The following is a 25,206-nucleotide window of genomic DNA, read 5'->3' as shown; positions in this document are numbered from 1 at the left end:
GCTTAAAATGATGAAACTTCTGGAGTTTATAGGAACTATAGGGCACCTGCTTCAGTTTAGCAAGTGCAGTGTCCCCCATTTATTTGCAGGGAATATGTCCCAAGGCCGCTAGGAGGTGCTTGAAACTGAGGGTGGCCCCGAACGCTAACCCACCGCTACTGGGTCGGCAGCGTGGCCGCAGCTTCCCATCAGCAGACGCAGCCTCTCCAGTAACTTCTGTATTTTTCAGTCAAAACCTATTCCTGCACCTGTCTAACCATCTTTTACCTGCAGAAACTGGCTCAGTACTTCCGGGTGGAACGCATTTTCTCGGCATGTCTAAGCACTTCCCACACACTGTGGCTGTGACTCTTGCAGTTGGAGATGTGACAGCGAAAACTAACACGAATTTTTTTCTTTCTTCCCAATTTCATGGCTAGAAGATTTGTTCTCACCATCGATCTCAGCAACCACCGCAAATGATATTTTGTCTTATTGTGAACTTCCACTTTTTTTTACTGAAAGAAAGCACTTTATGGCTTTGCTTTGCCGTGTTGGAGTTGTCATTACTCTTGGGCTTTGGGGCCATTATTAGTAAAATAAGGTTTCTTTTTTGAGCACAAGCACCGTGATGCTGCGGCAGGCTGTCTTATAACAGAGATGGCTACTAAGTGACGAGTCGGTGGGTAGACGGTACAGGGCGCATGTGCTGGACAAAGGGTGGGTCATGTCTTGGGCAGGAGAATGGGACGGCGCAAGATTTCATCATGCTACTCAGACAGCACGCAAATGAAAACTTAGGTATTGTTTCCGGGATTTTTCATTTTGTATTTTCAGGCTGCAGTTGACCACAGGTAACTAAAACCGTAGAAGGCAAAACTGTGGATAAGGGCAAACTCGCTGTAGACATACGAGTACCAGTGCTTTTACTTTTGTTAATGTTTTAATCCTTTTTTGACCTTAATATGTGGATAAAGCCACCGTCAGTCTTTTCATGGCTCCCCAGTTTTTACGTGAAAGGGCTGTGTTAGTTAAAATCGTATTTTTATTTGCAAATAATAACACTCAGCACTAACTGGGAAAATAATTATTTCCTCACATAACTGTGTTGGCCTCAGATAAAGCTGGACTCAGGGGTTTGAGTTTATTCCTACAGAGCTGTGGGTTTGTGTCTCTCCCACCATCTCTCTGCTCTGCCTCTATCTGCGTGGCTTTTTTCTCTGAAATGTTCTTTCTTGTTGATAAACGGCTCCCGGGTGCTGATCGTGGAGAACTAGTGGATGTCTTTTCTATTAGCTCTGGTAAAATTTTAAGGCAGGATAATAATGTAATCCTGTTAAATACCATGTAATACCTGTGTCCCAGGTGCTCATCAGAACTGTTGTGTGATATGAATGAAGACTCACTTGTAAGAATGAGTATCTCATTAAAATAAATATTAGTTATGGTTCTTAGAGAGACAGAACAAATAGAAGCATATATATATATATAGAGAGAGATTTATGGTAAGGAATCGGCTCACGTGATTCCAGAGGCTGAGAACCCTAAGATCTGCAGTCAGCCAGCTGGAGACTCAGGAGAGCTGATGGTGTAAGGACCATGTGTGGGGCAGGACAAGCTTTCTGTCTGAAAGCCGACAGACTGGACATCCCAGAAAGGCTGATGTTTCAATTCAAGTGCAAAGGCAGCAAAAGACCAATGTCCCAGCTGAAGGCTGTCGGAGCAGGAGGAGTGCCCTCTCCCTCAGCCTTTTTGTTCTCTTTAGGTCTTCAATTTAATTGATGAAGACCACCCACATTAGGGAGAGCAATCTGCTTTACTTAGCCTGCTGACTCAAGCATTAATTTCATTCAGAAACACCCTCGTACACACATCAAGAATAATGTATGACAAATGACTGGGTATCCTGTGAACCAATCCAGTTGACACATAAAATTCACCATTACCCTATCTATCATAAATATCATAAATGACTTACTCTATAAATTATGAATTAATATCAAAGGCCTATTGCTTTCTAAAGAGATGAACTTTAGTAACAAGTATTTGTTTAGTGCCTTTTGCATGTAGGAGATTATAATATCATTTATGAGGAGATGGTACTGGAGTTAGACTTTGAAACCTGGGTAAGATGGGATAGAAAAGGAGTGGGCGCCGCAGGCAGCAATGAGGGAAACCAAGGTGTAGAAGAGCAGAGCCATGGTCAGTAAGCAGACCTCCTTCTTTCCAGCAGAGGTCTGCATGGGAGCCTTACAGGAAGTGAGCTTAGAAGAGAATACTTTCTCCCTTCATCGGCCCATTTGTTCACCAACACTAATTAATTGCATGTTATTTCATTGGCCTATTTCTCGTTGGCAAGAGTATAATAATGGCCAAGATAGGCACAGCCTCTGCCTTCATGGAATGTACTGTCAGGCAGAGCCAAATATTTCAGAAATTAACCTTTTTTTTTTTTTTAACTGAAGAAGTTTGTAAGTCATGCAAGTAAAAATGATTACTTAAATATAAATTAAATAAATATTGAAGCCACCTGTCTTAAACTGTGGCCCAAGTATGTTTATAAACCTGCCACAGAATACATATTGCTTCTCAGCCGTGCTATGTGCTTACTATTCCTTTGCTTTTGAGTTTCACAATTCACTCATTTAAATTCCTAAAGCTCAGGGTTTGTCACAGTTATATGACCTTGGGCTACTATTTCCCACGGCCTATCTGTTAATATCTCCCAGAACTCTAGTGTTCCTTTGATCAGAATTTTTAAATACTACTTAAGGGCATTCTCATTAATGCCCAGGAACAAGAAAAGGATGCTCACCATCAAATTTTAACTTTGGCTGATAAATATTAACTCATGTTAGTATACTTACTTAGTGGCTTCAGTGAACATCTGTTTCCAAGGAGGTCTTGCTTGGTAGGTCAGAAGCCTACAGAAATCCAGTGTGACTTGATTGTTTGCTCAGGAGCTCATGCCACTGAAACCAGATGTCTCTCTGCTGGGATGAGCCCTTGTCTGAAGACTCTGGGAGAAATCTGCTTCCAAGCTCATCCAGGTTGTTGGCTGAAAGGTTTCTCGTTGTTTGTATTAGTTTCTTAGGGCTGCTGTAGCAAATGACCACAAACAGACCAGCTTAAAATGACAGAGATTTATTCTTCTCCAGTTCAGGAGGCCAGATGTCTGAAATCAAAGTGGCAGCAGGGCTGGTTCCTTCCGGAGACTCTAATGTAGAACCCACGCTGCTTATGGCCTCTGGTGGCTGCCCCAGTCCGTGGTCTATGGCAGTGGCACTCCCGACCCTGCCTCTGTCTTCACCTGGCCTTCTCCTCTGTGTGTCTGATGCAGATTTGCCTCTGCCTTTCCCTTACAAGGACATCTGTCATTGTATTTAAGGCTGCCCTAAATTCAGGATGATCTTATCTCGAGATCCTTAACTACATCCACAAAGACCTTTTCTCCAGGTAAGGTCTTGTTCACCAGACCTGGGCTTTAGGATTTGGACATGTCATTTTGGAGACCATTAGCCAACCCAGCACGTAGTTGCAAAACCAAAGTCCTTGTTCGGTGCTGTCTCATGTTCCTTTAGTAGCCCCTCCATCTTCACACCTGTAAGTCTGCCAACACCCCTCGTATTTGCGATTTCTCCCTCTCTCCTGCCACCAGCTTGAGGAAACTCTGCTTATTAAAGTTGGTGATGTCGGTCATTGGTCATCTGGGGCTTGTGACTGGGATATATTTGTATTCAGATCTTGGTCCTGCCATTAACTTGGTAATGTGCTCTCACTTCCTCCCCCTCCCCTTTCTTCTTTCGGTTTCTCCTCCTTTCTTCAAGACAGGAGGAATGCCAGCAACATATCTGAGTTATCTGTATGATTCATGAGAAAAGGTTTGTTTTCTGGGAAGAAAGATAACCAGACATACTCAGGAAATTACCATGACTTTTTTTTCCTTCAGGACAGAGACAGGATTTAATTGTAAAGGTTCATGCAGAAGAGGAGAGGCAATACTTAGTAGAACTTAAGCCCAGAGTGACCTTATTAATTAAAATTGGCACCTCTCAGAAGTTTAATATCAAAGTCATTATCGATGAAATCTTAATATTGGAAGTAGTCTTTTGTCAACTGTTTGAACATTTTTTTTTTTTTTTGAGATTTGTTACATAAGGTGAGGGCATTTCTCTTTTAATATTTAGCTGTAAATGGGATTATGCATATGTGATGTGAAACCCTTTCCTCCTCCTTCCCTCCTTTTTTTCTTAGTTAATTCATTCAATAAATGTACATGTTGAGTGACATGCATGAGCCGGGCACTAGACAAAGCGGTAAACACACAACTATATAAGATAATTTTAGTTAATTGTAAGAGCGGTGAAGGAAAACAAAAAATAAAAACTGTGCTTAGGGGGCCAGGATAGTAAGGGGAACAAGCGAGGGGGTGAGTGAGATAGGAGAGTCACGGAAGGCTGTAAGCCAGGTGACCGCCATGGGAAAAATTTGCTGTGCAGTTTGCCTTTGGGAGACTGGAACCACGGTGCCAACAAGGATTTTAGTTTTCATATTTTCTTTTAGCTTTGAGTGTATTGTATTTTTAAGATTTTTTATTTACTGATTTTTAGAGGCGGGGGAGAGGGGAGAGAGAGAGAGAGAGAGAGAAACATGGATTTGTTGTTCCACTTATTTATGCATTCATTGGTTGCTTCTTGTATGTGCCCTGACCAGGGATGGAGCCCGTAATTTTGGCATATTGAGACGATGTTCTAACCAACTGAGCTACCCAGCCAGGGCAGTGTACTGTACTGAAAAGAGATCATGCTGATATAAATGTGCTCATAATGTTTTTTATGACAATGTGGCATTTAGCATCTTCCTCCTGGGAAACATGTGTACAGTCTTTCCTTTTTACTATTCTCTTGTGACCTGTACAATTACCAGGGCCATAATGACTTCATAAATTGTTAGGGCTCTGTTTTGCAGAATGTGAGGACAAACTATTTTCCTTACAAATTAGAATCATATTACCCTTTAGATGGCAACACACGGGAGAGTTGTTATCTGTCTTTGGAATAATGTCCAGCAAAAGTCATGAGTTTGGTTTCTGTGATGGTGGTGCAAGGGACATTCAGAGGGTTCTGTATTGCATCGCTTAAATACATGTGTTCTCTGTTAAGATAGGCATGAACTTTGCCATCTGTGATGGCAATCAGGATAGAAAGGAGTGTTTCATTTTTAGCCTTTCCTTAGAAAAATTGTTTGCAGATAAAATTAAAGTCCCAAATACCTTGCACTGGAAAGAAGCATTGTAACGTTCTCCTTTTTTTCTTTTGTGTTTTGAGTATATACTGAAAGCGGTGCATTTAGGTACAGGGATTTTCCCCCCTTGATTTGAATAATTTAGATAAGGCTAAATATTCTTTCATCTTTGATCAAGATCACTTTAGCACTCTAGTTCTTTGGAATAATGTTTTTTAAGTTTTTTAAAATTTATTTCTCATTTTTTGTGCTGTAGAGGCCTTCTCACCCAAGATTATGTGACTATTTACACATTTTAGTATTCTAATGTCACGGAAGTTTTTTGCTTAGGTTTTTAATTTATTGGCGTCACATTTTTGTAAGGTATGAGCTGACTATTCTGATTGCCTCTCTGTTACAGTCTTGTCCAATGTTGTCACCTTTCTTCCCTTTTAATTTACATACATACTCTTGATCCCTCCCTACATGTAATAATTATCGTGGTTTTATAAAGTACTTTAGCTTTTTATTTAGAATCTTCCTCATTGCATTTCTCCTAAAGTTTCTGGGATATTCTGGAATACTCCCCCCCACACACACACATTCTCAGATACCCTCCATGGAGAGGTGAGATGTGAGTGTGTGGCTTGATACCAGGAGAGTGGACCTCTTCATGGTATGGTGCCTACCCTTCCTCCCAACAAAATAGGCACTCTTTGCATGTGGCCAGTCCTCTGGTCACATCCCTGGAATAGCCTCTCAACGGTCCTGAGATATTTAGCTAGCCTGTTTCAGTTTTCTGCCAGCTTGACAAGGTAGAAAAGACACCGTCCCTTGGGTCCCTGAATGTGGCTTATAGATGTTTTCTCTCCTTTGGGATGGATGTGAATTTAGGATCCCTGGCCTTTCCTGCCGGCCTTCCAGTGGATTAGGACCTAGCAAAGGCCCCTCACTTGGGGAGGATCCTGGAGGTAGAAGAGCAGGGTCTTGGAGCGCTGTCCGGACAGTGGGCTCTTAATTTGATGGTGATGTCAGTCTGTGGCCAGGTGCAGGGCCCTTGGAGTGCTCCTCGCAGTCCCCGTGCATGAGAGGGGGCCAGCTTCTCACTGGTCACCCACCTTCAGAGCCACTTCAGGGGTCCAGCCTTATCGTTGTTTTTCTTTTTCCTGCCCAGTGGCATTCAGAAGGGTGCGCGATCCCGTTGCCATCAGGTCAACGGCTTTCTCTCTCTCTGGAAGAAACGCTTAATAAATCACAGCATTCTTTTGGCCAGTTCTTGCTGACTCTTACAAACCTACCTATGATGGAACTGAAATACATTCCAAGTATTCAATGTTTGTATTCTCAATGTATTTGTTACAAATTTTACCCTTCTTTTTCCAAGGGGAGAAAAACATAACAATACTCTTTGCAAAGCTTCTCATGCACAGGCTGGTGTAGGCTGCATTCTTCCCTCCTGTTTTAAGGGTACAGAACCTCAGGCAACCCCAAGACACTTGTATTTCAGTCAGTGACATTTCATTCATGTGTTCTTTTTAAATGTAGAATTCTGCATGCTTGTATTCTAGTAGAAAAAAGTGACATCTGTTTTAAAATATTTTTTTATGTTTTATGCTCTTGAGTTTTCCCCAGGACGTGTCTCAGAAGCTGTCCGCATTTTATTTAGTGTTTTCCACACAGGCATGTAAGGAGATCACGTGGGAAGCTTTATAAAGTCCCTGGGCTTGCGGTCCTGCCCTCAGGGATGCAGCTAATCTGGGAGTGGGCTGGGGGCCGGGCGTCCGGGGCAGCAGAAGTTTCTCACCCGCACTCCAGTGGAAATTCTCTGGCTGACAGTGTCTAACGCTGGTACACAGTCGAAGGGCTCATTCCCCTCTTCTCTCTTATTAGTGCCTCACTTGAAACCCAGTAGCATTCAGTTTTTCTGTTTAGGGGGTGTGTCTGGAAGGATTAATTTAGCAGGTGTTCCGTGTTCAAGTCCTGGACCTTACAAAGACATTGGCCCTTGACAGCCTTCTGGAAGGTAATTTCTCAGCCATTGGAATATCCTGCCTGCTTAGAGGGTCTCAGTGCACATGGGGCCTTGAATCATGCCATATAATTAACATTAACAACGCGAATTACAGTCAGGGCCTTGGGCCACACCTGCCAGCTTGACCTCCAGAGGGGCTGGAGACTGAGTGCCTGGGGTTACCAATACAGGCACCCCCTGCCTCTGTGCCCCTAATAAAACCCTGGGCCCCAGCGCTACAGGGAGCGTCCCTGGCTGGCAGTGGCCCCCGTGTGTTGTCACACCTGGTTGCTGGGAGGAGTGAGCCCTGGCCACACAGCCTCACTTCGAGGGGCCCCTCCTGGACCCCGCCGTGCGTGCCTTCCATCCTGGCTGATTTTGACCAGTATCCTCTCACTGTAATGAGCCCTAATCGGGAGTATAACAGCTTTTCTGAGTTCTTTGAGTTCTCATAGCAAATCATCAAACTGGAAAGTAGGCATGGGTACCTCGGACTCATGATGATAATAAGAGCTTTTTATTTATAAGACTATTTGAGACAGGAATAATGATTTCTCTCTAGTATGTAAGAGTTGTTCCTTTTTAAAAAATTGTTCAAATTGGGTGTTAAATTTTATGGATACATTTGATCACTTCTAAAGGCATTTCCTTGATTTGTGTTTTGCTCGTGCGATAAAATGCATTGTCCTCCTACATTTGATGCTTTTCATTTCTACAACTGCTTATGCTTGGTTGTGCTGTTCATTGAAATACACTGTTCTCTTTGATTTATTGATATTTTATTTATGATTTTGTTATGAATGATTTGTTATTTTATCTTTGATCATACATGGGCAAATGTTTTAATTGTTATAATTTAAGACTGTTTTAAAGAAGGCTTTGTAAAATATGGTACTTCCCGCCTCCTTGAACAGAGCACTCCACAAGTGGACATTTTCCCGGCTCACTGCCCGCACTTTGAACATTGTGGTGTGTAATGGGCCCTCTTGGTCCCGTAGTGGTAAGAGCAGCTTCTTCCGCTCCGTGACGTGCTCCCCAGACTGCTCTCGGTTTGGAGTCCGTGGGTTTGTTTTCCTTTGTTTTTTTTCCTGGGCTTTCAAGTTCCACTTGTAATTCTCGGGTTGCCTTTCCGGAACGGTCCCTGTCCTCCGTTTGCTTGGCTCCCTTTTAGTGGCTGTGGGCTTGGGGACTGCATAATTCAGCTTGTTACATAATGACTTTCAAAATGAGAGGAAAGAGGCCCCAAATAAGAGCCTGGGGCCCCGTTCTCTAGATGAAAAGCGTCTGCTTCATGTCACAGAGTTTTAAACATTTTTGGACTATCTGGAGATAGTTAGCTAGCTCCCTTTTTAATTGTTGGTTGTTCCAGATAGTTAAGTCATAAAGTTGATTGGTTCGTTAGTTTGTTCATCTGCCTGTCCATCCGTCCGTCTGTCCATCCATCCATCCATCCAGTCTTAAGGATCTTCATGGTGCTATATACTGGATAGCTAAACCTAATAGGTTGACACCACACCGTGTAAACCAGCCTCTGCCTAGCAAATAGCATGGGAGTGCAGTCTGAACTTTGTTGTGGGAACTTTTGATAAAGACCTTTTGAGTTTTATTCTCTCCAGTAACGACTTTCGCTCCCGATGTTTTAAGTTTCAATAAGAAGAACGCTGCCTTGGCCGGCACGTGCGACCCTGGCCCTTGGGGTGCTCTCAGACAACTTTTACCTGCCGAGGGTGGTTGACAAGGGCCCACACTGTTCGTGCCGACAGTGGGGATACCTGCTTTCCTTCCGGGAGACTAGAGTTTCGATAATTGTTAGACAGTGAAAACCTTGGTCACTTGAGACTCGGATGGGCTTCTGTGGGCAGAAACCTGACACGCACGTACTGCATTTTTGTGGCTGGGGAAGAGGGAGAGCCCAAGGCGCTCCGCACCCAGAATCCTCCAGGCTCTGCCTGCGCCGTCTCCCCGTTCATCCGTGTGCCTTTGCTGGGTTGCTTTGCAGTCATCCCCTCTTATCTGTGGTTTTACTTTCCCCACTTTCAGTTACCCGTGGTCAACCATGGTCTGGAAATACTAAAAGAAAAATTCCAGGAATAAACACTTCCTAAGTTTTAAGTTGCGTGCCATTCTGAGTAGCGTGATGAAATCTTGCACTGCCCTGCCGGGATGTGAATCACCCTTTGTCTGGCGTAGCCACTCCGTACACGCTGCTAGTCTGTTAGTCACTTAGCGGCCATCTGGGTTTTCAGAGGGACTGTCATCGTAGCACAGTGCTTGTGTCGAGTCCCCCTTATTTTACTCAAGTGCAAGAGTAGCGATGCTGGCAGTTTGGATATGCCAAAGAGAGGCTGGACACTGTATATATGTATGTGCAGAAAAAAACATGGAATACAGAGGGTTCAGTACTATTTGTGGTTTCAGGCATGTACAGCGGGTCTAGGAATACATCCCTTTTGGGTAGGGGGAGCCACTGAACTAAATCTTCACCATGACTATGGCTGTATGTGAGTCTTGCAGCAAATCTCTGCGTGTGAGGGTGGTCTTGGGGACCCCGGCACGAATGCCTAATGTGAAGATTTCCTACTATTTGTGCAGGTCAGTGCTCATTGCTTTCTGTGGATTGTCTCCTTGAATCTTCCCAGATCTACTGTGAGGTAGTTCGCTGTCACCGTCACTGTGGCCAGGGCAGACCCTAGAGCTCCCACATTTCTGTCAGTGCCTGTTTTTGCAGATGTTCGCCCGGATGAGAGTCTGGGTGACGAAGACCACTGAGTCGTTTTCCCATCGCTGTTGTTTCAGGTTCGAGCCCATCCTCACAGAGCCAGACCCGGTCCCGGCCTACGCCCTGAAACTGCTCGTGGCCTTGACCGAGCACAGCCCGGCTTTTACCAGGTGCAGTCGCTTCGCGTTTCTCTTCCCTGTGTCTCGTCTGTGAGATGAGTTTGATATGTTCTGAAAATGTTAACAGTGATGAGATTCCAAAAGCCTAGCAGCTGAGTTACCGAAGTGGTGATTTTTCACGTTTTATGGTTTGTAATATCTGTCCTTTGTGCTGTTTTCGATCTTGTCATATTTTCATCCCTTACTGGAGTTTGCATCCTGTGGAACTTCTGATGCTCTAAAATGATAAATCCTTTAAGGAGAGAAAACTAACATATATCCTTTAAAAAATGTCAATTGTTGCTTCCATTGTATAGAATGTTTTATTAAACCTCTATAGTATGTATAGACTATCACTTTCTACCGCTGATTTAGTTGACATGCTTTTATTACGTAATGGAGAGCTTTGGCCTTTACTGAAGATGCTACATGTCACGATGCCAGGTGCTTTAGCTGCTGCCAGTGCCGTGAAGAAGTTTGCCAGAGAGGCCAGGGGCCGCGGGGGAGGGGGCGACGGAAGCCTCCCTGCTTTCAAACAGGAAAACAAGCTGTAGCTGGGCAGGGACACGCGCGGCCTCTTGGGCTTCGATCCACCGGTAGGCACAGTGCCCCTCTAGAGCTGCCAGTCACGGTCCCAGTCACCTGGGTGTCATCTGGTTCTTCCGTTTGAGCACAGAAAGTATGGCACAGTGATGAGCCCCTGTCACTGTGGTCCCTAGTGAGCAAGGAAGGCTCTTTGTGGAGAGAGTCTATCCTGGGCGAAGACCTGACCCAGGAAGTAGCCTTCCCGGCGGGTGTGCCGTGACTGCGTCACAGGGGCCAGTGGGCCGCCTGCAGCGCCGGGCGGTGACAGCTCGCAGGCCCGCGTCCTTCTGCTGTGAGCGGCCGCGTTCGTTTCCGAAGGCACCTACCCGTACGACGCTACACGTACTCGCTGCCGCATGGCTCACAGATGTCCCCCTGGGCAATTAATGTTTTTAAATGAGAAAAAAACTTAAATTACGTGATAGCCATCGTATATAATAGTATATAACAGTTTGAAAAGGCAAGATAAAATTTGAGTACAAAGATATCCAAAGAATTTTGTTAACTGAAATTAAGGACTCCCCAACTCCGTAATAACCATGAACCAGTTGTTATAAATTTATTTATTGGATTCTTCAGCATTATGTTCTTTGAAGGATACTCATCTTAATCTAGCATTAAGAGTTTAGAGTACTAAATAATAACTGTTGGAACATCAAACCATCCTGTATCAAGTGAAACATTATTTTATTGTGTTTATTCTTATTTTTATGGGATTCTTAGTGGATAATGAAGTCTCCAAAAGCTGAGTCATAGAACAATGAAGAATGTCTTGCTCCCCTTAAGGAACGAACAAGAACATGATCAAATAAATCTCCATTGCCCCTGACAGGGATTTTCTTAAAAAGCACTACGGCCCTGGAGAATCTAGCTTATTATTGGTTTTATAGCAGAAAGGTAAATTGTTTGCCACATTGGTCCAATTTCACTGGTAGAAGGACTGTGTCAAACTCCCCTGAGCTCTGCCCTTTTCTCTCTCCTTAATTTTACAGTAGGTTGCACCAAACCATTGCTTGCCGAGAGAGCGATGCCACAGGAGCTTGTTTCCATTAAGAGGTAATTAGTTTCAGCAAATCTTCCTTAGCAAACAAATTAAATTTTAACTTCTTCAGTTCTTTTGGAGCAAAATTTAGGTCTTTTCCTGAATTCCTGAATTACAAAAAACAAAACAAAACAAAACAACAACAAAAAAACGTTTATCTCTTATCTAAGAATTATCATTTTATTTTGCTTGGAAATATTAGAGCTCAAGTACCATCGTTGTTATTTTATTGCAAGAGGTCTAGCCTGGGCGATCAGAGTGTGAATTCAAGGTCAAGATTTCAAGCTTCCTGGGCATTTAAACATTGGGTATTATAGCCAGCAGAACCATCAGCTCATGGCATCCTAACTGTAGAAATAATAAACAAGGGCTCATGATCCGACAAGTGTACCTTCTAAAGCTGAAAGCATCAATCCCTTGATAATATTTTAGCCTCACGGTTCTTTTGCAATGTTTGCTCTTTCTTTTGGTGATTTACCAGGGTAATTTACCATTTTAGAATAAGCAAAGTTCTTGGGCTGCCAACATTTGCTGTTGTTTATGTACTCTTGATAATTCATGCATTGTCTGTAAATATTTTGCATATACCTGTCACCGTCAGTCAACTCCGGAACAAGTGGAGTCCAATAGAATAGAATGGAACACACGGCCTGAAGCACAGACTCCAGGTTCATTTCTCACGTCTCCACACCAGATCCTCTTCCATAGCAAGTCTTGGGATTTCATGCGATGACGGTTATTGGCCAGAATATATTACAGTGTTTACTGTACAAGACAGGGCCTTGGTCATGTAATTAAAGAGCATGAGAGGAGCCAGACTAAACAGTGGTCTGAGTTCCCAATGTTGCGTGACCTCCTGGGCACACTTGTATTACCATCTCGAACATGTGGTATCACTTAGCATTCTTTGCCATAGCATATTATGTAGGAAAGAAACCCAGGCGGAGAAGTAGACGAACCATGGTTCTTCAAGAAGGTCAAGGCCTCTGAGACACCCCGAACCCTTCTTTCTGCTCGGAGTCATTAATACAGTTTAACCCAGCCGTTTGCAAAGTGCCCACACTTGATTTAAGTATCTTGAAATTCTAAAGGAAGATAGGCCCAAAGGGAAAACTGACAAAGGAATGGAAAGGCCATTTCTAACAATAAACATGAAAAAGAGTCACCTTTGTTAGTCATCAAAGAAAATTCCATTAACATAATTAAAAAATATCAAACCGGTAGAGTTAATATTTTTAAATTAAAGTTATTGGGGTAACAATGGTTAATAACATTACATAAATTTCAGGTGTGCAGCTTTATAATACAGCGTCTGTACACTTCATTGTGCAGTTACCGCCCAAAGTCAAGTCCCCTGTCACCTACGAGTTAGGTTTTCAATAGCACTGTTGAGAGTCTGATGAAACATGCACTGTCATAAATTTGTACATCTTTTGTGACAAGCTGTCAGTGTGTATTAAACCTTAAATATTATTTGATTCCACTTCTATGAATATATCTGAAGAAAATTGTAAAAGATGGGCACAATATTTATATACAAGAACGTTCATGAAAACATTATTTAAAACAATAACAGTAGTCAAGACAGCGAGTATCTGTCCTCAGAGCGAGCTTCCTATGGACCAGACGGTGCTGGCCGCTTCACGTGCCCAGACTGCGCCTCCGCCCCGCCCGCCCCCATCACCGAGTGAAGTAGGCAGAGGCGTTCATCTGAAGACAGCAGCGCTTGGAGTTCACGTCCTTTTCCAGAAGCACAAAGCCGGGACAATTGAGTGAAGATTTGAACTCACCAGAAATTATTCCTTAACTGCTAATTTGTTTATTTTCTAAAGAGAACTAATAAAAAGTGGAACACAAGGGCCTATCAAGAGGACTAGTTAAATACATTGTAGGATAGAAAACTACGTAGGTACAAGGACTCGTATTTTAAGTGAACATTTAGTGATGCGAGAACGTTTTCTAATGAACCCCAATATCCGTATTATGACCTGCACTTTTTCTCAACAGGCTCTAAAATTAGGCAGATTCCAATTCAAACTCCAGAAGTATTACCGGCTTTGTGAGTGACGCTGAGCATTTGCCTGCCCAGACTGAGCTTCAGTGTCTTTCTCTGCAGAATGGGCTTGACCTTGTAGGGTCATTAGACATTAAACAAGGCATGGCTGTCCAAGTGACACAGAACACATGCCCAAGAAACGGTGGCTATACAAGTGTAAAGACGAGATTGACCTACATCTTCTACGAACAGAAAAAAGACAAGTAAATAATACATCAAAACTTATTAATGATTTTCTTATAGTGCTGGGATTATAATATTTTCTTTGTAAGGCTTTTCCATTTTTCAAACATAACACTCAATAAAATATATTTTATGCTTCTTTATATCCACATTTTTAATAAACATTTTTATATAAGTAGCTATGTAAAATTATGATTTTTAATAATTATTTTCTATAATCAGAAAACAACCACCAATCTGTTAAGCTCACACATACACACAGGCTGGTGGTTCTTATCAGACATTAACATTGGTGACAACCCATAACCCAGCTATAATTTTCATGGTCAGCAAGGTAGCTTTTGGGTCGATGGTTTTAAGTTGCTTATTACTCTGTTTTTGTCCGTTAGTACCGTAGTGTCATGGATGGGTCTTAGAAACAGCTCCTGGAATGAGCTGGGAGATCCTAAGTTTACTCAGTATAATAAAAATATAATTTATAGGAATTGGGACTGAACCTCAGACCTGAGCATTAAGGAGGGTGAGCAGGGGGTTAAGCTGTTCGCTTTGACCTCTTTCCCTTCACCCTCATTGACCTTCTTGCTTCCTACCTCCTGCGAACACCGAGACCCCCAGGTGGCCTTTTCCCTGCCAGCTCTTTACATGCTGGCATGCCTCAGGGTTCTGCTCTCGCCTGTCACTCTTCTTTCCAGCCTGACCTCGTGTTCCTGTCTAAACTAGCTTTTCCTCTCGGTGCATTATCTTACAGTGGCTCAGAGCCGTTGGGATCATGAACTCGGAGGCTAATTAGCCATGTTACCTTGGGTAAGGTTCAGTGGTGGTTTTCTTCTCTGTGGAATAAGGTTAATAATATCTAACTCCTGAGGCTTCTTCCTTCCTTTCTTTCTTTCTTCCTTTCTTCCTTCCTTCCTTCTTTCCTCCCCCACTCCCTCCTTTCTTTCATTATCTCTTTCTCTCTTTCTTTTTTTGTTGGAACCCAGTGAGTTAGCACATACACAGCACAGAGTCACTGTGTGGTTCCTGTTATCGCTCTTGGTCACACTTTGAAGCCTCTCTTAGGCCCCTCAGACAGAAAAGACTGTGTCTGTTTTCCATTGCGTACCCTTTGCAGACATCCACCCTAGCATTTATAATACTCGGTGTAGCTCTAACTTAGCCCAGTGCACGGTGTGTAATACTAGGCACTCAGTCAATGTTTATTAAATGAATGAGAGAGAAAAGAGAGGAACCTTAGTCTGATGTCAAGCAGATGCCACAGCAAAAATACCTTGCATTTCATTGAGTAACTGGACCAAAAGGAACCACAGAAAATAAGCCGGTTCCTTACGTTGAAAAGAACTTGAAGAATCTCTAATACACTCACTGTTCTGTAGTGCTAGGCCCACTCCTGTAGCAGAGAAGACATGTTGGCCACACATGAAGCTGTGGTCCTCTTAGGGACTGGCCTTTGGTTGGTGCCTCTGCCAGTCCTTTAATTTACTGAGAGTGCGTCTTTCTCTTTGGTCCTCTCCCTGCTCCGGCATAAGGATCAATGTGTCTCTTACCTCTGGTTTCAACGTGTGCAGCTGTGTGACCAATACAGAATCATGTCTTGAGGACAGTGCCAAGGGTTCAAAGAATTGTTGGAGAAAGGTTAGCCACAGCGCCCCAGGGTTCAGAATGACAGGTGGAGGGCTCAGGACCCAGGTGGAACAGAAAGCACCAAGCAGACGCGCGCCCTAGGCTGGAGGGTTGGTGCCTCGTAGCATCTGGGGTTAGGAGTCAGACGTCCTGTAAGCGAGCAGCACACACTGCAGGGGACCCTCCAGTCCAGCTGTCCCGTCTCGCCTTTCGTAGTTCTGTGATGGAGTCATTCCGTGGCCTTGTTTCATTCAACACGCGCGTTAGCACACGCCTGGATTGGGCGTCTACTGAGGTAATAGGTAGAAAAGCATTTTGCCAAGTTGCTAATGTAAACATAATTGCTTTCATTTCCCTCTAAAATCTCCTTTCTATTGGAAAACACATGCTTTTCACTTAGCCATAGTCTGCCTTTCTGAAACTCATACCATCTGCATGCTCTTTCAGGCAGCGGGAGATGTTTGTATATCGGGGGTACATTCCGGTGTAGCCCCATTTTCTCACTTAATTCTGAGACCTCAGCAAGTGAAGCAGTCAGTTTTATAACTTGGATTTAGTTATTTTTGTAGAGTATGTGTTTTGGGCCCACTGGGGTGTAAACGTCTTCAGGGAAGAAGTCTAATGCCTGCCTATAGGAGGATTCTATAGGTCTTTGCAAAATGACCAGCTCTAAAAACTCTGGGCTAAAGCTGCTAAAATCTCAACTCTGCTCTCCTTTTGTATGAAAAATAAATTTTTTATATGTGTATTTTTACTAGGAAAAATTCTGCAGTTCTCTGCAAGAGAATTTGCAAACATTGTAGGCAAGAGCAAACCTTTCAAAGAGAAATGTTACAAGTATTATTGCTTTCAGGGCAGACCTAATATCATGCTCTAGCTCAACGTGATGAAACCATTTCTTTCTGAGGCTGATTCGCTGAACCAATAATTTGAAATTCAGCTGATGGTAAGAGATTTTTTTATTTAAAAATGACTGTTGGTCTACTGGACTGGCAAATTATGTAAGTCGTAAGGAATGAAGAAGCTTTGTTTTTAATGCAGTGCTCAGTCATGAACAAATGCAAACTCCAAATCTCTTAACCAGCGTTGTTGAAAAACATTTAAAAAGTCCAGCATCTCAATTTAGGTTTCTACACAAGTTGACGAGAAACAGCTTATTTAAAGAATCCGATATGAATTATTTTTTAAAAGCAGGCCTGCATGAGATGGAATTGGCATGGAAGGCAAGTTCTGGCTTGTGGGGGACAAAATTCCAAGGTGGCCTTTAAGATTCCCAGCCTCTGATATATATACACACCTCCTCCTAGGTATTCAGTTAAACAGTAATTTAATGCTGCTGTGAAGGGTTATTGGAGATGTCATCAAGGTCTCTAACTAGCTGACCTTGAACTATGGAGATCGTAGGTGGGCCTGACAATCTTCTGAGCCACTTAAATCTGCCTGAGGTCAGAGAAAGGGAAGTCAAAGAGGCTTGAAGCTCCGGAAGGATTCTATGTGCACCCTCCCTTGCTGGCTTTGGAGAGGGAGGGGACCGTGTGACAAGGAATGGGAGTGGCCTCTAGGATCTGACAGGGATCCCGAGCAGCCAGCCAGCCAGGAACTGGGGACATCACTCCTACAACTGCAAGGAACTGAATTCTGTCAGCATCCGGAGTGGTGGAAACCATTTTCCTTTCACCTACAGCCTCCAGATGACAGCCATGCCCGGCCAGCACCTGGGTTCTAGGTGTCTTGACACTGAGCACGTGACCCAGCCCTGCTGAGCCAGACCTCTGACCTCAGGATGTTGAATTAAGGAACGAGTGTTTCTTTAAGCCACTGCGTCTGTGGTCATCTGTCACTGAGCAACAGAAAATGAAGATGAGACCCCAGTCACCACTCCCTTGGACTGCTGCAGTGGCCTGTCAACTGGCCTCTGGTTCTAGACTCGTGTTACCCATCCTGTCGGTGGGGAAGACAGTTGTTAAAATGTCAGCGTGTAGCAGACCGATACCGGCAGATTTGAGTCTTCTTACCAAGATGGCTGCAAAAGTCTCTCTCCCAGTCCAGGTGCTTTTCTTCCACTCCCACCCCCACCCCACGCCCCGCCACCTGGGGGCATCAGGAGGTGACTCTGGATCTCCTCCACCTGAGTTTGGGTGTCCTTAATGACAGGCTTGTAACCATTTAGAATGGTTACAACGCGATCGTTTCTGTTCCAAGGCTTCGTTAGAAAAGGCCCTGCAGAGTCTCCCTCGTTCTCCAGGGACTCTCTCAGCCCCCAGCTGCCACACGGTGAGGCCACGCTGCGAGGCACCAGGATTACCTGCGCCTTCCTTCCACTGTCACAGCCCTGGTGGTGCCAGACCGTCTTGGGACACTCCGTCACTCCTTCTTTGTCCTTCATGGCCCTAACACGTTTTAAGTGTACTGGGTAGTTGTTTTGTAAGATGCCCCTGAATTTGGGATTGTCTGATGTTTTTTCGTGATTAGATGGAGGTTACGCAGTTTTGGCAAGAGAACCCGGAAGTGGAGCTGCACGTGACGTTAATGGGTCTTGTGTCTGGTGCTGTGAAACGTGTCCTTGGTTAGGGTGGGGACTGCCAGGTTTCTCCACGGTAAATGTCTGTGGGGCGGGGCTCCTTGGAGACCACGTACATGTTCTGTTTTTTCATCCTGTTTTGGTGAGGTCATGTTTTTTATCATTAGAGCCAAAAGCCAGAAACTTAATCTTTCACATTTCCGTAGGTATCTTGTCGCAGACCCGCGGCAGTTTGCCCACTGGCTCTGGTCTGCGGGCCGCGCTTGGAGGAGGCGTGTTCCGGACTGCGCCTCTTCCCCCAGTTTGTTTTCCCGTGATTGGCGTGGGAATAGCACATCTGACTGTGTCTCCTTCAGAGGCTGCTTAGTGACATCCACGGCTGCGTCATTGGCTCCCTCTTTCACATTGCCCTCCACCGCTCAGGATGCTCACCACCTCTCCTGCAGGCACCCCCCGCCCGCTCACACCCACAGCTGCCAGTGCCTAGTCCTTCAAGGCTCGTGAACACTTGGTAGCAGTCTGAGCTCGTTAGGTTTTCTCCCTGCTTATTCCCTTATGCACTGTGCAGACTTCTCTAAAGGCAGTTAATTTTGTTTTATATTTGTTTATGTATCTTTTAAGTCCCTTGACTCTGAGTTGGAGAGAATGGATTTCGAATTTATAAGATCAGTTCATGGCAAGGGCTCAAGAGTGTTAATCATACCTTGAGTTCTAAGGAAGTTTCCTGGGTGAAAAGTCTCCCTGTACAATGGAAGGCCTGTGTGACAGGGTGGAGTCCTGCAAAGCAGACACGGGGGACGGAGAAGCCCTTTGGAGAGGACAGTGTCTCCTCTGTCGGTAGGGACAGCTGTGGAGACGGTGTCTAGACCTCTGCCCCTACTTCTGGGACAGACAAAAACTTCAAGCAGGCAAACTCAAGGGAGTGCAGCTCCATGGACCGGCCTGGATTCTCTCTGGATTTTGGGGACCGCTTTCTTTTTCTTGGCAAAAGTGATCCGAGAGCAGGCAGCGGTCCTTTGCCTTCCTTCCCAGCACCTCCTCCTGGCTCTTCTCTGAATGAACAGAATTATGGTGGGATGGGGGAGGGGGATTCAGTTCCTTTTGGCTCTTGTTCTTGGTTCATCCTCAAATACTCCTAGGTTTGAAAGGAAAGTTTTGAAATGGTTAATAATGGTTTGAAATTCAGCCCAACTCTCTTCTGTAGCTCTCTGAGCAGAAGTAATCTCCCTATTCCCACTTTTCCACTCTTAAGTTTCATCTAGTCTTTTATAGCGAAATTCTGTATTGCTAAATTTGCATTATAGGGAGACTTAATTATCAAGCATCAAATAAATTAAAAAATAATATTTTTCAACACCAGGGCAACATTTACTACAGGCACAGGAGGGAGTTAGAATGTCAAATAATGTATCCTAAAGATTTTTGTAACTGTATTTGAATTTTTCTAAATCAAACAGCACCTCCTTTGTTAATAACATAAGCCACAAATTTACAAAATCCCAGCGAATCTTCTAAAACAAAACCTGGAAAGAATATCCTTTAACCACACACAATTTATCATTAAAGTTTACTATTAAGGGGAAAAACAACCCCCCCAACTCCCCGCTGCCTCCGCAAAGAAACACGGTAAAGTAGTCCCAGGAGTTACATTTGAGGAGGGCAGTATATTTCAATGTGCTCATCTGGACTCACTTAAACACAGTCTGCTTAGACGCTTAAATAAGGGGAGAAAAGTATACTGCATTGTAGTTAATATCTTCACAGTCCTTTGAAGATTAGGGAGAATTTCAGAAAGATCTCTATGTTTGTTTTTGGCGTTAAAAAATTCTCAGGGAAATCTCATTGCTTCCCTTCCTCCAGGCTGTCCATGAACCACAGACATTTCATTCTTTTCGAATTTAGGATACGAGGGGGTCGTGTGTAGTAAGACGATCCTGATGAGTCACATTTGTGGTGGCTGGCCACAACAGAGCCCTAAAAGAAGACAGCCGTTTGCGCCATGGTTTTCCAAAGTCTGCTCTGGTGATTTAAGACCTGCTGCCTGAATAATTTCTTTACAACCAGCCACACCAGCTTTCTTCCGAGGTGAGCCTGGTCCTCCCTGGTCTGCCGAGGCCTGGGGGCCGGGGCTGCCCCCCCGAGCACCAGTCACGGCGGAGGGAGAGACCTCTGAGTGTCCCGGCCCCAAGCAGGGCCACGCTCTGGTCATCGGGGACCTGCGCCCCTGACTGGGGCTGTGCTGGCATGAGAGGAGATGCTTCAAGGCAGAAGACTGAGTTTTTAAAATCAAATATTAAGAACAAAGCAAAGACAAATATTGTTTCCACAACAGTCTACAGCCTGTGGATTTCAGATGTTTATCTACCACTCATGGTGAAAAGAACAAAACAGAACAGTTTTTTATGTCACTACCTAGTACATATACAGGGTTGGGCAAAAGCAGGTTTACAGTTGTTCGTATGGAAAATAATACAATAATGAAGAAATTATAAAACAAGAATAAGCTGTGTTTTGCGTACTCAAGACTGTAAACCTACATTTGCCCTGCCCTCTCTGTACACCTTATCACTGAGACAAAGATATCACAGGACAATTCTGTGTGTGACTCCCTCGGGTGTTCTCTATTTTATTATTTTTAATTAAGAAAATGCTAGTTTGTACCCAGCGAACTCACCTCCTCGTCTGGACAGGCGCTGCCTCACACAGTTGCAGATATTTACAGTACAGACACTCTTGTTCAGCGCTTGCCTTGGAGTTCTTTCGGAATTACACTTGGGATGAGTCCACAAATCACAGGAAATGCTATAGGAACTTTTAAAAAATTAAATTATTTTTATTTAGCTTGGGTTCCCTTTTTATTTACCATATGTGACTCTACATGATGCTCGTCAAATCAAGGAACAAAATCGTTGTGGTTGATTGTTTTCAGGAAACCGAGTGTTAGAATTCAGTGAAAAGGGACTTCAGAGGTCGTTCAGGTCAGCTTGCTCTTCCTGGAGAGACCCGAAGAAGCTCGAGCTGTCACGGTCAAGAGTGAGTTCAGGTTATGTAGTCATGTGTTCATAACAGGATGTATTATAAAGCACTGTCCCAACTGCTGTTGGGAGTGGGTGCTTGGATACAATGTTGGGGTGACCATGGTAGAGGCACCTGTAACGTCTAGGTGCCATTGGAGAAGGAGTGGTGTCTTTGACCCTGTGACTCTTGGCTTTGGTTGCTAGGGCAACTCTGACATGCGTGATCTTGGCTATTTCAGCCCGGGCCTAAGAAGAGTATATATTATAAACATTTATAAAGACCAGTTTAGGAAGAGAGGCTATTAAATCCTGGAAGCTGAGGAAGAACACTGGGCATATGCTGGCCTGAACTTGAGCTTGGTCTTGAGTCTTTGCTTTTCCTATCCTGCCCAGCCATCGTACAAGAGGCTTCATATTTAGATCTGAGCCTGCAATTGCTCAGGAAATTGAGAGTGTAAACAGATTTAATATTTGTAGTCAAAACCTTTTCCCTTTAATATATCAAAACTACAGAAATGATCACATTCGGTTTTCCTTGATACTGAGGAAGAACCTTCTGAGTGCTTCAGTCTTTGGGAACATTCTCTCTGCATCTCACTTTCCCTTAACACATATTGGGAAACACTGATCTTTTGGGGGGCTAGTCTTGCAGGCTTTTTGTTTTGTTATCTTTTTTTAAAAATCATTGTATTACAGACAAACATGTTCTAGGGAGGCCAGGTGATAAATTCTCTTTCCATCCACCTGGCGTGTCCTGTGAAATAGACACAGCGCATGTACCTCCAGCGAGGGTGACGTGCTTGGGTGCTGCAGTTTATCATGCAAAGTCAAGTCCAATAAAATTAAGGAATATGATTTAAAAAAGAAAAACTGAAGCAGGATCAGCAAATTACAGCTCCTGGGCCAAAGATGGCATCCTGCCCGGTTTTGTAAATAAAATTTTATTAGAACAAAGCCATGTCTGTTCATTTGCGTATCATTCACGCCTGCTTTTACGCGACAGTGGCGGAGTCCAGCAGCTGCTCTGGAGACCGCGAGGCCTGCAAAGCTTAGGCTATTTACTCTCTGACCCTCGACAGAAAATAGTTTACTGACCTTTGGACTAAGGGCATATTTAGAGATGAAGTACTGGTCTTTAAAAAAAAAAAACAACTGTCACTTTTGAGTCGAGACTATTTTCTCTTAAATGGCATGGAAAAAAATTTTCTTGTAGATGATAATTTTTAACTAGGTTTAATGAGGGAAGGGCCTTGAGTCTGTTGGGTGATTGGTGTCTACATTTTTTAAAGTTAAAGATGATTTAAAAATCACTGGCTGTTGCATCAGTGCTGAGCAGATATCTGGGAGGGCACGTACGGAAGGTTCCAGTGTGGTCTGCTTATCATTTCACTGGCCGCGCGGCAAGGATTGCTGCCGTGATTTCAGCTGGAGTGGCCGATTTTGATAGTCTTCATCATAATTGTGAATCTTAATAAAATTTTACATTTATAAATATCATCCTGAGTTTCGCTTGCTGCAGATTAATAAGGCTAATAGACCTTTGCAAAGAGGCTTCGTGTTTAATAGCTGTAGTTCAGTGCATTAAAAGTGGGTACGTACTTAATCATATGGTTTCTCGGTCCCAGAATGGAAGCAGTAGTAACACGTGGGGCTGCGGTGTTTCCTAGTAGGGCAGCAGCTTAAATATGCGCTTGCTAATGTGTGGTTATCTCTTTATTTCTTGACAGACTTGTTGAAGAAAGCAAACTGATCCCACTCATTTTTGAAGTAATTCTGGTAAGGAAATATGCATCTAACATTTAAAATTTTTTTAAGGTTTTGACCATGTTGTGTGGTTGGGCTCCAACCCTAACTGCCCAGAAGACTGTTGTGTGTCCTTCATGATCTTACTTGATGTTATTGGGCCTCAGTTTCCCCATCTGAGATCTGTTCAGGGACACTGCTTAGCAACCTGCCCTCTTGACACATATCCTTCGCATTTTCCTTCTACTGACTGAAACCATATGTTGTCTAATATGGGAAGAATACCTTTTCTGATGTTGGTTTGTGGAGGAAGGGCAGACTAATGAATTTTCTGATGCTCACTGGGAAGCGCTCTGACTTTGTGGTCACTGGGTCAGATCATCAGTTTTATGCCTCTGGGCAGAAACCTGTCTTCTTCGGAATGTACACCGGCTTCGCGTTCATCCACCATTTAGTCATAGAACGCAGCTTAATCGGAACCGCCTGTTAAAACAAAAACACTACCATCTATCGTTTCCTTGTGTGGGAAATAAAATAGGATGCAGAGTTGAGTTTTCTCACTTCTGATAAATCCCTACTTATAATAAAGACAGATTGGACAGCCAGGTTGAAAACGAGTTGGTGCTTATAGCCAGGGAGCACTCTTAACCAAAAACAAACGTCCTTTGTACTGGGGTAGGGAGGTTATCCCCCTTTACCAAAAGCTTTCCCTCCACAGCCACCTAACAGCACGAGGGCCAAAGGAGGGAGGGACAGGCCAGCCTAATCTCCCTTGGTCGTCAGTGGAGCAGTAACTGGGATGGTCTGATAACCCTTCACATGGGAAACTAGCCTTCCTGAATCCCCCAAAGACGTTATTGTACGAGTCGTTTTTGTGTTGATATGGCGATACGGTGAAACGTTAATTTTCTTAGCCCCAGATCACCCGTTCCCTTTGGGAGGAGCCGCTTGAGGTTGCCGAGGTATTTGAACTGGGGAGGGGAGCAGAAGCGGGCGTCGGGTCGAGCCTGGCTGAGATCATTTCCAGTCGTAAAAGGCTCTAACCAGTATGCTGTACCCCTGAAACTCATACAGAATAATACTGAATATAAACTGCGGTAACAAAATCGAAGATTCAAAACTAAAACAACTTGTAAAAGAAGATTTTAGAGGCAGTATTAGGAGTAGGGGCGTGAAGACATGCAGATGAGGATCTTGTTAATGAGGATTTAAAGCTTTTCCAAGTGGTTCGCGTGTCTCCCCACCTTCTGTGGGATACACATCACTTGCTGATTTGTTGTGAACTTGGACTTGTTCCGGACACCAATGGGCACAGTACGCTGCTGGCTTTGGCCACGTGGTTGGGCATGGGGCAGGAGCCTGTGGGGTCCAAAGTCAGCCACGTCTGTCTTGCATTTGAAAAGAGACTGGTGTTGCAGACAGAAGAGAGACCGTAGTGCTAACAGTGGGCCCTATGGGCTGCATAGGACCCACCCCTGCTGTGGCAGGGGGGCCTCTGACCTGTGAAGATCAATACAGCTTCTTTGGTGACTGATAAAAAAATTCTTACCGTTTGGCAATCATCTGGAGGTTTAAAGCCTGCACATAGAAAGTTTCTTTGTGTAGGTTCACAAAACCCCTCCATACTCGATCAATCTTTATATATAATGAGCACCCAGGAAGGCTTTATAGTTTACAGACCACAGGAAATGTTTAGGTGGTTAACGCCATGATTGAAGCCCTTGTCTTTGTACTATGGCCATTGTAGGATGTGGATCAACAGCGACGCCTTTCCAGGTCAGGAATTTTTTAAAGTTTTCATTGGGTTGGCTAAAAAGTTCATCTGTTTTTTTTTCCCCCCCGTAAGCTGGCTCTAGTAGTGCTTAGTTGGCTTTAACTTCATTTGAAACAATTTTGATAGGTTGTATCGTGACAGCTGTCATATGAGCATGCATTTTTTTAAAAAAGTTATCGGAATGGGTGAATTTTTGTATAGGCATTTTAATACTGAAGATGGAAGAAAATAGGCAACACTTTCCGCATACTATGCTTTATTATTTCAAGAAAGGTAAAAATGCAACTGACACACAAAATAAAATTTGTGCCATGTATGGAGAAGGTGCTGTGACCGATCGAACATGTCAAAAGTGGTTTGTGAAGTTTTGTGCTGGAGGTTTCTCACTGGACGATGCTCCATGGTTGGGTAGACTAGTTGAAGTTGATAGTGATCAAATTGAGACATTAATTGAGAACATTGATAGCCAATGTACTCAAAATATTTAAAATCAATACAGTTATTGGTGAAAATGGAATATATGTCTTATTTTATGGAAAAAACATACAGGCTTTTGGGCCAGCCCAATATCTATT

At 43.8% G+C, this 25,206-nt stretch overlaps 1 protein-coding gene across 1 annotated transcript in view; it reads left to right on the top strand.

The window, feature by feature from the left end:
• Nucleotides 1-25,206, top strand: part of ULK4 (unc-51 like kinase 4) — a 311,468-nt gene that overhangs the window by 111,686 nt on the left and 174,576 nt on the right. Inside the window, exons 30-31 of the mRNA XM_090284953.1 lie at nt 10,010-10,102; nt 22,842-22,890. Coding sequence (XP_090141079.1) covers nt 10,010-10,102; nt 22,842-22,890 — 142 coding nt within the window. The remainder of the gene's footprint in view (nt 1-10,009; nt 10,103-22,841; nt 22,891-25,206) is intronic.

Source organism: Furipterus horrens, unplaced genomic scaffold, assembly GCF_987537825.1.
Source record: "Furipterus horrens unplaced genomic scaffold, mFurHor1.1.pri manual_scaffold_7, whole genome shotgun sequence".
Classification (NCBI taxonomy): Eukaryota; Metazoa; Chordata; class Mammalia; order Chiroptera; family Furipteridae; genus Furipterus; species Furipterus horrens.
The sequence above is the reverse complement of the archived record's forward strand: the minus strand, read 5'-3'. Positions and strand labels throughout refer to the sequence as shown.